The sequence below is a fragment of the Rhipicephalus sanguineus genome, chromosome 8 (genome assembly GCF_013339695.2).
Source record: "Rhipicephalus sanguineus isolate Rsan-2018 chromosome 8, BIME_Rsan_1.4, whole genome shotgun sequence".
NCBI lineage: Eukaryota > Metazoa > Arthropoda > Arachnida > Ixodida > Ixodidae > Rhipicephalus > Rhipicephalus sanguineus.
Window position 1 is genome coordinate 9,123,343 of NC_051183.1, and position 15,614 is coordinate 9,138,956.

Sequence of the window (15,614 nt, forward strand, 5' to 3'; positions counted from 1 at the left end):
GTCACCATTTCGAAACATTCGCGCAGCTACGGGTTTGTCGAAGACTCGGGCACAACTGCGACACCACAACTAAATTTCGACCTCTGGATGGCTTAGGGGCCCTTTAATAAACGTTCGCAGCGACATTTGGTGGCAGCACTGACCTCTCCGGAGTCGCAGCGCCCCCAGCAGGACATGGCGGTGACGTCATCCCAACAGCGGTTCCCGTTGGCGTCGGTGCGCGTGGCTCGGAACGAGTATTCGCGTCGGTGGCATTCGATGGTGGTCAGCGTGTCCACCGCGTCCCCCCCTCCGCCGCCCACGACGACTGGGCCGCCGCCGCTCACCACCACCGACGACAGCTCGTCTTCGTCGTCATGGCGCTTGGTCGACGCGACGGAGCTCGCCACCAGCAGCCAGCACAAGGCCACGACAGGAACCGGAAGTGACCCGCGGACGTTCCTCATAGCGACAGGGATGCTGGTAGAGAAAAGATCAGAACGAGACAAAACGTAACTACGGAAAGCTGGGCAATTTTTGCGACATTTATTAAGGCGAAAAAGCTTTAAGTGGCTACTTGCGCGAGGATCTTGAGCAAAACAGGGCAGGCGCAAAAGGTGGCACACAAACTCCCGTGCCCTTATCCAAGCGAGCGGCGTAGTACATATAGCAGCATAGTCATGCATTTCTCGAGCCCTCTGCTACGCCTCTTAAAACAATTTACACGAACTGTCTTGAATGAATGAAATTAAATTAAATTAAACAAATAAATAATTAAGTAAGTAAGTAATTCAGTTTGATGTCCTTATGCAATTTTAGTTACATGGGCCTTGCGGCAGATCCATCGACCATAAAGAAAAATTGGGGTCCCTAATAACGGCACGTTACAGATCAATCAGTCAGTCAGTCAACCATTCGATCAATCATCCGCGAATCGCTTAATATATCTATTTGTCAGTCAATTCATAATTCATATTTGTCAGTAAATTCATGATCATAATTTGCTTCAACTCACCTTAAATATGCCTTCTCCTATTACTAATATGGTGCCAAAACTAATTCGTATTTATAATAACGGCAATTAATTATGTTGTAATCAAACTCAACTGGAAAGCTTTTGGGAGCATGAAATGCTGCCGTCTTTTGGAACGTCGACCAGTTGAAGGAAATTGTTTGATGTTTAAGGAAAAGACGTCCACGTTAATAGACATACATTTCTCGCATTAAAATCAGTAACTGCATATCTAATCCATGGTTCACAAAAACTCTTAAGCGCATGAAAATTTTTAAAAAGCGGCTGTATAAGTATGCTAGACGCACAGGAACTCCGTCATCATGGACTGAATACAAAGTCTACCTTAAATCATATTGCTTTGCCCTATGCGCAGCAAAGGATAAGTACTTTTCAAATGACCTTCCACAATTACTCAAGAACAATTCAACAAACTGTTTTGGAAAACATTGAGCCCTAATCAAGGGAGTACCCAAATTGGTTTACACAATGAAAATGCAGTCGCTCTTCCTGAGAGAGTGTGTTCTACGGTTTTGAATTCCTTTTTCCCGTCCGTATTCACAAGTAAGGACAGCTCAACGGTATCCTTTGTTCCTGATTTCGATTACGATTACATGGCACCAATAAACATCACGGTCAAGGACATTGCTTCTCTAATAAAGAATCTTAAGGTGTCTTCATCGTGTGGCATTGATGTAATAAATTATCAGATAATAAAAATACCGCTTCTATTTCATGCACCATCCTGTTTCACATCTTCGGGCAGTCCTTATCGTTCGGTATGCTTCCCTCCGACTGGAAAGTAGCAGAAGTATTGACCGATTTACAAAAATGGAAGTAAAAATGCATGATGTGACAATTACATCTCTTACCTGCATTTGCTGCAGATTACTTGAACACGTCATTGCTTCGCATGTTTGCAAACATCTCGAGTCTGGCAGTTTTTTTTTTTTTTTCGGAATGAACACGGTTTCAAAAAAGGCCTTTCTTGCGAGACACAGTTAATCGAATTCACAACAGATATCCACCTTAACGTGAATCACTACTTACAAACCGACTACTTATTCCTTGATTTTTCGAAAGCGTTTGATTGTGTTGCACATAGCCGCCTCATATCAAAACTTTCAGCCTTAAAATTGGACTCCTCTAAATTCTCATAGCTGCGTAACTTTCTATCTAATCGAGAGCAGTTTATTTCTGTGAATGACTTCGTTTCCTCCAAATCTGTCGTTTCTTCTGGTGTGCCGCCGGGAAGCGTCCTTGGGCCTTTTTTTCTTCTTAATCCATATAAATGATCTGAACTTTTTGCTGGGCTAGTTGGTGCATGTTTAACGAAAGGAATCAGGCGCAAAAGAGACGAACACGAGAAGTGACATGGACGAACGCCTACTGACAACTGATTTTATTCAAAGAAAACGGGAATACATATAGGCTCACATTTCGACAGCGCTAATCACATGGTGTTCTTAAAAGCGATAAAACTATACGTGGTGACGTGTCTTTAACAAAAAAGGACATGCGATCAATGACACGTGGTGTAAAAGGCCAAAACAACATGAATATGAAAGAGCAACAATTGAATAAATGATAACAGCAACAAAAAATGCAAACAGATCACACGTAACCACCCATAAAAAACATTTTTCCTCTTCCAGACATGCGCGGTCGGTATACCACCTAATGCGAGAAGTTACTTTAACCCAGTGCTTCTAAAAAGGAGATTTCGCATTCGTATAACACTTTTGATGGTTCGCTGACGCAGTTGACGCCCTTTCCTTTGATACAGAAGGCTTCTTTGACCAACACCAGATTGAACGACTAAAAAAGGCAGGCTATCCTCACACAGTGCTCACAGCAATAGTGGAGTCCTTGCTCCAAAAAATTAAAGGCAAACAAACAAGAATACACACACCAGAAGAATACAGGAGTGTGAGACCGGTAGTAATACCCTACTCTCACCGCGTTGCTCACAACCTGAAGAAAGTCGCAAATAAGTACAAGGTTCCGGTGGTGTTTTCAGCCCCTTTTAAACTTGCTTCCCTGTGCCCTCGAATTAACAACAGCAGTGAAAACAAGAAGACCTGCGGAACCCAGCACGCAAGGCCTTTTGTCACGTGCAAGGAAAATGTGGTGTATCAGATCCCGCTGTCATGCAATAAGATTTACATAGGACAAACGGGGCGTTGTCTAAATGAGCGGTTGAGAGAACATGAGCGTTCACTTGACAAAGGTACTGGGTCCAATTTAGCAATACATTGTAAAGCCTGCGGGTGCGTTCCTCGTCTAAAGGAAACTTTGGTTTTGGGTAGGAGTCGAGACAAAGTTGCACGCGAGCTCAAAGAAGCCTTCTGTATCAAAGGAAAGGGCGTCAACTGCGTCAGCGAACCATCAAAAGTGTTATACGAATGCGAAATCTCCTTTTTAGAAGCACTGGGTTAAAGTAACTTCTCGCATTAGGTGGTATACCGACCGCGCATGTCTGGAAGAGGAAAAATGTTTTTATGGGTGGTTACGTGTGATCTGTTTGCATTTTTTGTTGCTGTTATCATTTATTCAATTGTTGCTCTTTCATATTCATGTTTTGGCCTTATACACCACGTGTCATTGATCGCATGTCCTTTTTTGTTAAAGACACGTCACCACGTATAGTTTTATCGCTTTTAAGAACACCATGTGATTAGCGCTGTCGAAATGTGAGCCTATATGTATTCCCGTTTTCTTTGAATAAAATCAGTTGTCAGTAGGCGTTCGTCCATGTCACTTCTCGTGTTCGTCTCTTTTGCGCCTGATTCCTTTCGTTAAATGATCTGACTAACAACATAACCTCTTGCATACGAATATTCGCCGACGATTGCATAATTTACCGCCCAATAACCAACATTGATGATCATATCGCGCTTCAACGAGACCTAAACCAGTGCTAAAGACATACAAGACTCATGACACTACACGTGTCAAAGTGTAAAATAATGTCTTTCACCCGCAAACCCCTTAAGTCATAGTTTACTTACCACATTAAAAATAGGGCTATATCGCCGACTGCGAGCTATAAGTATCTAGGCGTGCCCGGTCATGGTCAGAGCACATTACTTGCGTATGTGCATCCAAATCATTGTCCGGTGAGGTCCCCGCAGAATGGAAGCTGGCGGAAATCGTGCCCATTTTGAAACCTGGTAAACAGCCAACAAGCTACGCCTCTTTCCAGCCCGTGGCCCTACTGAGTTGCGTTGACAAGCTCATGAAGCCGATGATTCACAAACGACTGGCATGGTTCCTAGAAAGCCGCAAAGAATTTCGCCAACAAATGGACAGGTTTCGACAAGGCACGTCGGCTATCGACAATGTCATCGCCTTTGTCTCTTCACTTGAAGAGGACCTCTTCGCTGAGCGCATCCCGATAGCCTTTTTCCTTGCCGGAACCCGGACATGAAAGCAGCTTTTGACTCAGTCTTTCACCATGTCATTCTCGTAGCCATGGACAATCTTGGCCTCGAAGGAAAGTTATACAAATGGATAGAAAGCTATTTAAGAGAGTGGAAAATATACCTGAGCACTCCAAACGGTCCCACACAGTAGAGAAGGGTGTACGCCAGGGTGCTGTGCTCCGTCCGCTTCTTTTCAACCGTATACCCTGATACACATAACAAGGACATTGCCGCGAGGAGTACACGTCACGACTTACGCCAATGACGTATCTATCTGGAGCGCTTCAAGTTCGCGTTATATCACCAAACAACGACTTCAAAAATCTTTACGGAACCTCTTCGCGAATTTGGCTCCCCGAGGTCTGCACCTTTCACCAGAAAAGAGTACAGCCATCGCTTTCACAAGAAATAAAATGAGAAGTATCCGCTCCTCCTCGGTGGACGGCCGCATACCTGTGCACGGTCTCAGCGATTTCTGGGAATAGCCATCGACAGAAATCTCTCCTGGTCTCCTCAGGTGAAGAAACTTCGAGCGAGAATAGCAGCAGCATCGCAACTCTTCAAATTTATCCGTGGGCAGGTTTTGGAGGCGGCATCATGAGGGCCATCACAATTTTTGCACTTTAGAGCTTTTGCAAGACAGGCATCTGCAGTGTGCAGTGTGCAGTTTGTCTCGGACTGCCACGCTGCGCGTCAACAGCGGAAACTATTGCCATTGCAAAGGATCATCCGGCTAGCATTCACATAACCTTGGAGGTGCTTAGGGCACACATTAGGCACCTTGCTCGCGCCCCTGCCCACCACCTAGCCTCACTTCCAGAAGATCGGCCCAGTGCCTCCTTTTGCAAGAGGATTTCGAATTTCCGAGAGTGCCTTCCAACAGGCTACACACTTCCTGAAAGAATCATGACACCCCCCTGGTGCCTGGAACAGCCTAAACTTCGTTTGACAGTGCCAGGGGTTCGGAAGAAGGCAGATCTCTCGTCGCCAGCTTTAAAGCAGCTGTCTCTGCTGATGCTACATGAGGAATATGCAGAGCACGTTAAACTTTACACGGATGGCTCTACAACTGTTAGGGGATCTGCAGGCGCTGTTATCTTCCCTGCAAAAGCCGAAATCTATCATTTTAGAGCGTCTCATAGGACTACGTCGACTGCTGTGGAGCTTGTGGCACTCCGTAGTGCACTTCGAAGAATTGAACCAGAGTCACCACAGAAATGGGGCATATTTACAGACTCGAAGTCAGCCCTGCAGTGTCTGTCATCAGCTTTACGTCGTGGTGCACAAGACCAGCTAGTATTAGAAATAAAAAAAACCTACCAGGAATTAAAGGACCAAGGGCATGACATAACTTTTCAGTGGCTTCCAGGCCACTGTGGCATCGACGGCAACGAACATGCCGATAGTTCTGCAAAGAATGCTCATGCAGGTGGCGTGCAAGAAGCCATTCCATTATCACGAACCGATGCAGCGTCAAAGATTCGCTCGCTCGCACATGATCTAATGCATTCAATGTGGAATACGTCCGGTTTTCAGCATACCCGCCTTCACCGTCTGGATCCATCACTTCAACTTCAAATTCCATCCGGACTATCTCGATCCGAAACAACAGTCCTCTGCCGCCTGTGGCTTGGAGTGTCTTTCACGAACAGCTTTGCTTATCGAATCGGAATGGCAGACAGTGCTGCCTGTGCTCACTGTGGCAGCGAGGAAACCATTGCGCACGTCCTGTGTCACTGTCCTCATTATAGTTCCCAGAGACAACAGCTCTCAGCAACGCTAGCACGCCTCCATGACCAGCTGCTTTCGGAACAATCAATCTTGGAGTGCCGGAACGTTCTAGCTTCCAACCAGAAAGCGACGAAGGCGTTGCTGAAGTTTCTCCGCTCAACCGACCTCGTTAAACGACTATGATGCTCCTGTGCTAGAGTGTGTGCGTTTTCCCCCATTTTTTTTCCTTACTCTTTTTTTTTTCTCTTCCTTACCTTTCTATCCCCCTTACCCCTTCCCCAGTGCAGGGTAGCAAACCGAAAAACTTCTGGTTAACCTCCCTGCCTTTCACTTAACCTTTCTCTCTCTCTCTCTATGTTGGGAACACGATGGGGATGTGCATGCCGCTCAATGGTACTGCTTTAGAAATCGTATATTGAACGAACCTTGCGCTATTGCCTACCGGTGCTTCATAGATTATCACCAACAAACAAGAGAATTCTAGAAGCCGCGCGAAACAACTGCCTACGAATATGTCTAGGCCTCCCGAAGAGCTCATCATCCTCGGGAACCGTAGCGGAAGCAGGATGTCTTCCGCTATAGATGGTCATCTTTATTCAAGAAACCACTCGTACTCACCTTCGACATCTCCTACAAGGGACGAGGCATTTTCTGTACCGCGTCCATCTAAACCACAGCAATTCTGCATTCGGCGAAGCTGTGCAAATGCTGCAACTTACTCCTATTAGTCAGCCACAGAAATGAATGCCTCCAACATTTCCTCCCTGGACACTTTCGCCTCTAAATATAAAACAATTTGTACCTGGCATCAATTGAGCAAAGGGACTCATGTCACAGACCGCGGTGCTGCAGACCGCGCTCATCTACTTAGCCGAGCACTATACTCAGCACTCTCATATTTACACTGACGCCTCAACCACTCAGGAGACTTTCTCCTATGACCTTTATGCCCCATCTACAAGACAAATGTTCTCTTATCGGTTACAGCGGAGGGCATCCTCGACGACAGCAGAGCTTCGTGGCATCAAAGACGCTGTCCTCTATATCTTCCGCCGAACGCTGGACCGATGGGTAATCTTCACAGACTCCAAGGGAGCACAACAGATATTGTTCAACCTCTTAAAGAAAACAAATCTTCACCCCGTTTCATTCGACATAGCATACTTACGCCACTTGGCTATTACCACAGATCATTTTATCACATTTCAGTGGATACCGGCTCATTGCGGTATTCTGGCCAACGAAACAGCAGATGACGCGACACGCAAAGGCCTTCAATACCAAAATTATAAGCGAGCTTACTTCACCAAATCTGATGCTTGCCAGCTGGCTAAAAGACTTGCTTCTGAAGAAAAGAAGAGGCTCTGGAACCTTCCGACACATCATTATGCTTTCCTCTACTCAATCGACTGACATCTCAGGACAAGAGTTACATCCAGAATTCCTCGACATCTGGAAACTCCGTACCATATCGTCTTCGTCTAAATACTGCTTATGGAAACAGCTTACGGCACCGCTCCGGTCAAGCAGCAAGCCCATACTGCAACAGCTGTGGCTTCATTGAAACTGTGAAACCTACTTTATTTGAGTGCCGAGCGTATGCCGATGAGCGTGCGCTCTATGAACATTGCATGCATTCGATAACCCAAAGAACTTTATCATTTGACTGTGTCTTGGGCCCTTTAGCCTGCCCCACGCAACAAAGGCGTGCGATGAAGCTTCTATTCACATATTTAGACAGTATCGGTCAGCTCGACAAACTTTAGTTGCACCTTGAAACCACGCAATGAGAGACTCTATCAGCGCTCGTCCCCTCCCAAGAGACAAAAAACGCAGTCTGTTTCTTTTTAATTTATTTTTAATTCTATTTGATCATTATATATCATTTTTTTCTTTCTCTCTTTCCCTGTCTTTCATTCCCCAATCCCCTTCCCCACGCAAGTAGTAAGTCAGCGATTTGCATACGCCGGCTAAATTCTTTGCTTTTCAATAAAGATCTCTCTCTCTCTCTCTCTCTCTCTCTCTCATGCAAATCATTAGGATTTCTGCGCCGGAACATGCGCAGCGTGCCACCCCCCTTGCGAAAACTTGCTTATTTAACTTTCGTGCGACCCCAGCTTGAGTATGCGTCTCCTATTTGGTCACTTCATCAGAAATACTAAATCGAAGCATTAGAGACCATTCCGAATAGGGCAAGCCGTTTCATGTTCACAACTACAGTATCATTACAGTCATTATATACTCGCCATAATATTGCATTGCTGTCATTGTTTCATAAGGTCATTCACTCTGACGAATTATAACTACCATACTTGAAATCACGTTGAGTAGCACTGACAATTGGGCTAGCTGGTACGGATGCATGGCCTCAGAACGGCGCAACAAAGCAGACAAAAAGACTAATGAACACACGAACACAAGCTTGTGTTCGCTTGTGTTCGTGTGTTCATTAGTCTTTTTGTCTGCCCTGTTGCGCCGTTCTGAAGCCATGCATACTTGAACGATTGCACAACACTCTCACCTACGCCCGCCTATATGGTGAGACGCAATCATTTAACTTTTCACCGTTACCTCGCACTATCCGTCTCTGGAACAGCCTACCGGTTAACATTGCTTCGCTTAGAGACCATGACGGTTTTTGCATTCAGTTGACGAAACATTTTTGTACACCCTGCGCTTAGTTTATTTTATTTTTTTTTCTTAATATTCTCGTGCATGGGTTCTTTTCAATCCGATTACGTTTACGTTTTCATAGCACTGTCACACGCCTGTGTCTTTATTATATAATGTATAATGACGGAATTGCATTACATCGTGGCTGTGTTACAAATTTTCCTATGCAATGTTCACTGTTATGCTGTGGAACTTTTTTCCCTTTATGTTTAGTTATCTGTTACTTTCTTTTTCACTCTTATTTTTTTTTCTAATAACTGTATGGTATAGTAATTTGGGTTGTTTCTTGACTCCATGGAAGTTTTTGAGTCCGCATATCAATGGCGTAGCCAGGGGGTGGTGCACCGGGCCCGTGCCCTCCCCCCCCCCCCAGATTTTTTTTTGTTTTTGTTTTTGCTGCAGCACATAGAGCCCAAAATGACACTCCACGACATCTGCCTGCCCGTACCCCACTTCAGATCAAGGAGGTGCCCCCCCCCCCCCTGAAAAAAATTTCTGCCTACGTCCCTGACGCGCATGCATATGAGATATTATGCATTAAATTGTACTGTATGCCCCCCTCACCCTATGCCTCTTCGGTGGCCTATGAGGTATTCCTAAAAAGAAAACGACACAATAATTGTTCAGTGTCTAAGTTAGGCAGTACATCACTCAATATATTAATCAAAAAGTCACTTTGTAGAAATAGTGGCTGGAAAATTAACTCTACAGCGTCTTGCCTTTCGAAAAACGTGCGAACCTTTCATTCATTTAATTAATTCATTAGTTCATTTGTTCATTCACCCTTCGTTTTGTTCCTGATGGTGGCCCGTGTAAAAACATAAATGAAACGCGCAGTGTTGTGGCAGAGTGCCACATGGCGACAAAAAAAAAATTACGAAAGCGATCGACGGAGCTAGTTGGTAGACGTTCATGGTTGTATTGCGTTTGATGTTACACTGACGGAATAATTTAAGTATGAACGTTCAATAGGAACTAAAGTGAAACAATAAATTAGTTTAGACTGATAAATTATAGTCTGAAAACTCTACTGTCGTGAATTTCACCATCATAAGTTTATTAATAAATGAAAAACTGAATCTCAAAAGTTTCGTTTCTAAATTTCCCGCCGAAATCTCCGGTGGTGACGTCAGAATTTCAAAGTTTTTCTTTTCGTATTATGGTCAGATTCGCTCATCGAAATTTCCTGAAACTTGGTATGTTAAGTCCGTGGCTCCCTCAGAGGACAATGTACTTCATTTTTTTACAGATTAAGAACTACGTAGGCAGACGCCGTCAAAACCTGTGACGCCACGGTGACTGGTGCGGGTACTTCAAAGTGGTGTCGCCATCCGCATTTTCCTCTTGCGCGTCTTCTCGCGGCAAGCGGGGCGATTTTGGAGTTGTGAAAGAGTAATTTACTAATACGAGAAAAATCGTTTTTCTGTAGTGTCTTTTTAAAGAACAAAAAATCCGCCCCTCCATTTTGTTCCTTTGTGTTCGACCTTTAGTTCTTCCGGTGGTGTAACACTATGCTCTGCACCATCCCGAAAGAAATATTCAATCATCTGTCGGCACCGTGCACCAGTTTTTCTTTTTTTCCGCAGGCGCCAACTAAGCGAATCCGACCAAACGGCAGGACAGATACGTGTATTCATTTTAGCGTGTGTTGCCCCATGTAAACAATATGACGAGCATATGGCGTAGTTATCGCCGGTGCAATTTCATTAATATTTCTTTTTTTTTCTGTGTCGTGAAGCCAATGTATCACGACGCTGCGAAAGCCCGAAGGGTTACCAACAGATTGCTTTACGAAGCAATAAGCGGGTCTCCTACAAATGTAAGTCTGCTCTCCTTACGAACACTGCGATTTCTTTTCCCGTCGCGGAAACAAACGAAACACACACAAAAAAATGCACAGGCCTATGTCATCGCAGACGAGGTCTCGTTTTCGACGAGCAACCCTAATTGAACACAATGCAATCATTTGCGAGATAACGAAATAGATTCGTATAGCAACAAAAACGGGACAGCTATATAGCGAATTGCGCGCGATTCAAATTTTAATCTCAGCGTTATTCTAAGTTTGTCCTTTGTTGATAATGAGAAAGTGGCCCATTCAAACAGGTCAAGAGGTAACGCAAACCTGATCAGGCCTTTCTCTCTCATCTTTAGCCGCAAGCAGTCGCAGGTAAATTCTGTGTTGCGCAGTTAGATTCCGTGCCTGGCCTGTTCTCTCGTATTTTGCGCAGAGTAAACTCTTAAAAAGAAATTCTGGGAATAAGCATATACTTACGAAACAGCACTCGCGTTACATCAACAATTCACGGCAAACAAATGGCTATCGTATTCCCTTGTTCCGATTGTGTGCATCAACTCTATCTTAACGTCGTGCATAGGTTACGAAGATACAAAAATATTTTTGTTTTTTTTTTATGTCTGCGTTCGATTGAAACCCCGCAGATAAGATGTGATCCGTTCCATAATGCATTTGTACTCTTTCTTCCCTTCTTCCCGTGATGCATTCGTACTCTATCCCTTCTCGTTCGTGACGCATGATTGAAAAAGAAAAAGAAAGAAATAAAGACTAGGACAAGATGCTCGCCGTTGTTTACATGTGGTGCTTGTAGACACAGTTACATACGTTTTCATTGATATTGCAGAAGAAAAAAAAACGCTCCGTTCTTCTGTGCTCGTGGATATAATTGTCTGTTATAAAACGGCTCCCACAATCAAATTCAGGGATTTGTTGCAAGGCTCGGGAAGCTGTTTGACAGAGAATAAAAAGAAAAAGCTTTGCTTCACGTACATGTAATTGCAACGACGCCTACCCACCCTTTCCCGAAACAGTGGCAGCGGGCGCTCATATATTTCACGCGCTCACTTAAATTGATTCGAGCTCTGGCTGAACGATACCTGTGCTTCTGTTTCTTTTCTTTTTTTCAGACAACCCAAACATTTTCACGTCTCCCGCCGTCCGGCTGCACATTCCGAATGACGGTGCATCGAGAAATATAGGGGGAAAAAGCAATCAATCGATCAAGTGCGCAACGACCCGTTGTGAGAGTCGCGTGAAAGGAAGTAGCTGTCGCCAGCAAACGGCGAGAACTCAAATCAAATGAAATCAGTATAAGATTATTCATATCTCATCACAAAATACCATACAGAATAAATGTACAGAATGATGTCGAATATCGTTAGACTGTAGGGGACTTGTTTTCCAATAAAAGTAAGGTGATTAGCAAAAACAACAATATTGCCGGAGAACTTGCGTTGTAATATAAAAAAATAATAATGATGTTAAAGTACACGAAAACTATACGACAAACAATTCCGTTTTTAAAAAATCATTATACCATCAGTCAATACTGTTTCTAAAAATCAATCAGTAGAGTTACAGCCTTGGCCGCTTGTGGAAACGTTAGCTCGAGCGACACACCGTGTTCAAGAATCTCTTCAGGCATCCATCTTCTCCTCGACTTCGGCCTTATTTCAATATAGACCTATTAATTTAGTCAGTGAGAAAAAAATGCATTTTAACGAACTATTTCAAGAAATATGGGGGATAGTAATGAGTTCCAAATATGTAAAGCGGAAAAATAAGCAGTGTGTCTCGTTTATTTCACACACACACACACGCACCCCCCCCCCATGCGGAGGCCCCTGTGAGTTGAGTTGAATCTTTACCGTGTGTCGCACATTAATTGCATTTCGGACATTTTCTTTTACGTTATGATGAATGGTAAGTGTTGCTTGACATGTTCTTTTTTCATGTCTGTTTGTTTAGCTGTTGTGATGTGCCACTCAAGAGTAGCCGGCACCTTATCTGTGTGCCAACGTGTCCTTTGCATAATACCAATAATAACAAAAAAGAAGATGTCGGGAGCACAAGCTGCACTAAAGCAGCCTGACAAGCTCCCACTTCTGGAAAAAGGGGCTGCAAAAGCAGTGAAATCTAAATAAGCAATCAAAAGCACTTGATGTTAATAACAAGATGTGCTCATCATTAGAATAGGAACAATTTGAAATTATTACATAACATAAAGGTTAACAGGATATAATAGTTATTAATCAAGTATAGCAAAACGGAAGAGAACATAGCATATTTACGCGTGAGTTATAAAAAACGTAGATTTCGGTTACATCGATACAGTTGTGTAAAGAGCGCATATAATAAACAACTAGTCTCCATTTTATAAAAACATTGATATTACATCGATTGAGCTCATATTCTCCATGTCCACGCCAATGCTAATAAGATATTTACCATCTTAGGAATAACATTGCAAAGCACCTGGTCGGCATACTTGTTGCGTGATCGAAGGATTAAATAAATATTGTGCTGACGGGGCATCGTATTCGTTCTCAGTGGCTTGTAGGCTAGCTAATTCAAAAATTAATGCTTTTTCTTCTTTTAATTAATTAGATTACCTCCGCAATACCTCTATATAAAGGATTACACCCTTTGAACCAGAATTCTGGATAAACGTCTGTGTACTGAAATTGCCGCGGCCGCAGAGCGCGCAGGAGTCATCTCAAACCAGACGCTGAAAAAAAACATCATTCGTTTCTTTGAAATGCCACGCTATCGCCAAAGTTTGTTCGCGCGCGTGATATCTGGTGCGGATGAATGAAAAAAAGTATTTACTTCATGAAGTCTTTTCCAGAAACTAATTCCAAGTGCTGTCTGATTGAAACATCTCGGCAGGCATTTGGCGCATGCGTGTGTGTCGCGCGCACGAACGCTACGCGAACCGTTCCTAAAGCTTTCGATATCGTGTTTCCAACTACAATTGTGACACACAAAAAAATGGAAGAAAGAAAGAAAGAAAAAGAAGCGCTTTAAGAAATTGACTGTCTGATATGAACATCGTCAACGTCGGCTTCAGCATAACGTCCGCGTTAGTTCGTTCTCAAAAACTCCGCGTCTAATCGCTTTCGCCGGGGTGCGTTCAAAATGGAATGAATAGCGCATATTCAAATTCGACCCATCCCAGATGCTAATCCTCCGACCACGCTATTGCGGTCCTTGCGACGCCGCTGGCCCCATGGGCTGTAGGAAGACACCGTAGAACAATGAAAATCGCTAAGGAATCGGCCCAACCACGGAAAAAAAGAACGTTTCTGATGGGATACGCCGATGACAGGAATAACTTCCAGCCGAGAAAATGAAAACGCCAGCTGTGAACGGAATCTGTCCCGAACTGATAAGGTGGCTTCGTTTTCGTGTGTGGCGCCTCTACGCATTGGTAGAAGTTGAGCGGCGTTTGCATCGAGCGACCGCGAATCGATAAGCGTCACTCGCGGTTTGCTCGTTTTATATCATCCGCGAGGAATCATTGAGTCAACCAAAGCGCATCAAGCGCCCTCCTACGTGCGCGCCGAATATTCTTCATGGAAGTCCGCTAGATCCGCGAGCACAGATGCCCCCTCTCACCTTTTCTTTTTTGTGTGTGTGGTAATTGGCATGCCATATACGCATACGAAGTGCAAAATTTATAATAACAATCATATCTGAGGTTTTACGTGCCAGAACAATGATATGAGTATGAGACAGCGACGAGCGATGCTATGAGCGACGAAACGAGCCGTTAGCGCGACGTGTCGCGTGGTCGATTTCACGCGATCGCTCGGTTTTTCAGATTTGGAATCCGTCGCTCGTCGCCTGGAAGTGCTGTGTTCAAGCAGCCAATAGTAAAACACCGGAACAAGATGCATCAGTGACGTATCGCTGATCGCCGCCACTTTCTTATCGACGCGCATCAACAACAACGTTCATCAACACGTTCATCAACATGGCCAACGGCGACAAGCGCAACGTTGACGTTGTTGAACACGAACGTGCGTTACGGGACCTCAGGGACGGGAACTACAAGTCCCGCGCCGTCTGTGACGCGGCTTGGCGGCACGTAGCAGCAGTGATGGGAACGGAAAAAATGCTGCAAGACAATGATAAACATTTTATGTACCATTATGCAACAAAACATCGTATTTTACATTGCATACCGCTGTCGACGGGCCACTTTTGATACGGGTAAACACCCTCATGCCAACAATAGTGGAGATCGCTCGCCGAAGCCGTCGCGTGAATGGGGTTTGCCCATCCAAGCGACCGCTTGAGTGAAGACGATCTACGTCGCGTCGCTCGTCGCTGTCTCGTGCATTTTCGCGTATATGGGGTTTGGCCTTTAATGTGCACTGGCATCGCACAGTACACGGTCTGTAGCATTTTGCTTCCATCGAAATGCAATCGCCGCGGCCGGGATCGAACCCGCGACTTTTGGGTCAGTACGGTCCCGACCGTACTTTATGTGTGTTCTTGCGTGCGTTTTTATGTGTGCATGTAAATATGCGTCTACACATGCAATATTGAAAATTTTCAAAGTGGGGGGGGGGGGTGCAACCACGTGACCTACCCGCATGTGACGGCGACCGGAATAGGGGATATCCATAATGCTTGGTGCTCCGGCAACACTGGGCGCGTCCGCCATTTTTTGTTGGGCGCCATCGCGGATTCGTCTGCTACCGTCTCCATAAGGAGAGGCCACGGAGACGCTGAGCCGCAGTCGTTGGCGAAGTTTTCGGACCAAGAAAATGATGCTGTTTGTTTCGTGATCCAGCGCCGAACGGTCAGCGGACCTCAGTGCTGGCACAAATCGACTAGGACTCAATATCGGAGCTCTGCGCGCTTAAAAACTAATCCGGACGACAGCTGCAAGAGGCACACCGCTTCGCAAAGCCGAACTGCTGGTCGCTGGTGGCGTGCGCTCCCGATCTGAGGTAGGCGTTCAAGAAAAGTGTTCGTTGCAGAGGAG

The 15,614-nt window shown here is 44.8% G+C and overlaps 1 protein-coding gene across 1 annotated transcript in view; it reads right to left on the reverse strand.

Moving 5' to 3' along the window:
* Positions 1-15,614, reverse strand: part of LOC119401299 (thyrostimulin beta-5 subunit) — a 51,502-nt gene that overhangs the window by 20,808 nt on the left and 15,080 nt on the right. Inside the window, exon 2 of the mRNA XM_037667992.1 lies at positions 144-459. Within this exon, the coding sequence (XP_037523920.1) occupies positions 144-446 (303 nt within the window). The 5' untranslated portion in view covers positions 447-459. The remainder of the gene's footprint in view (positions 1-143; positions 460-15,614) is intronic.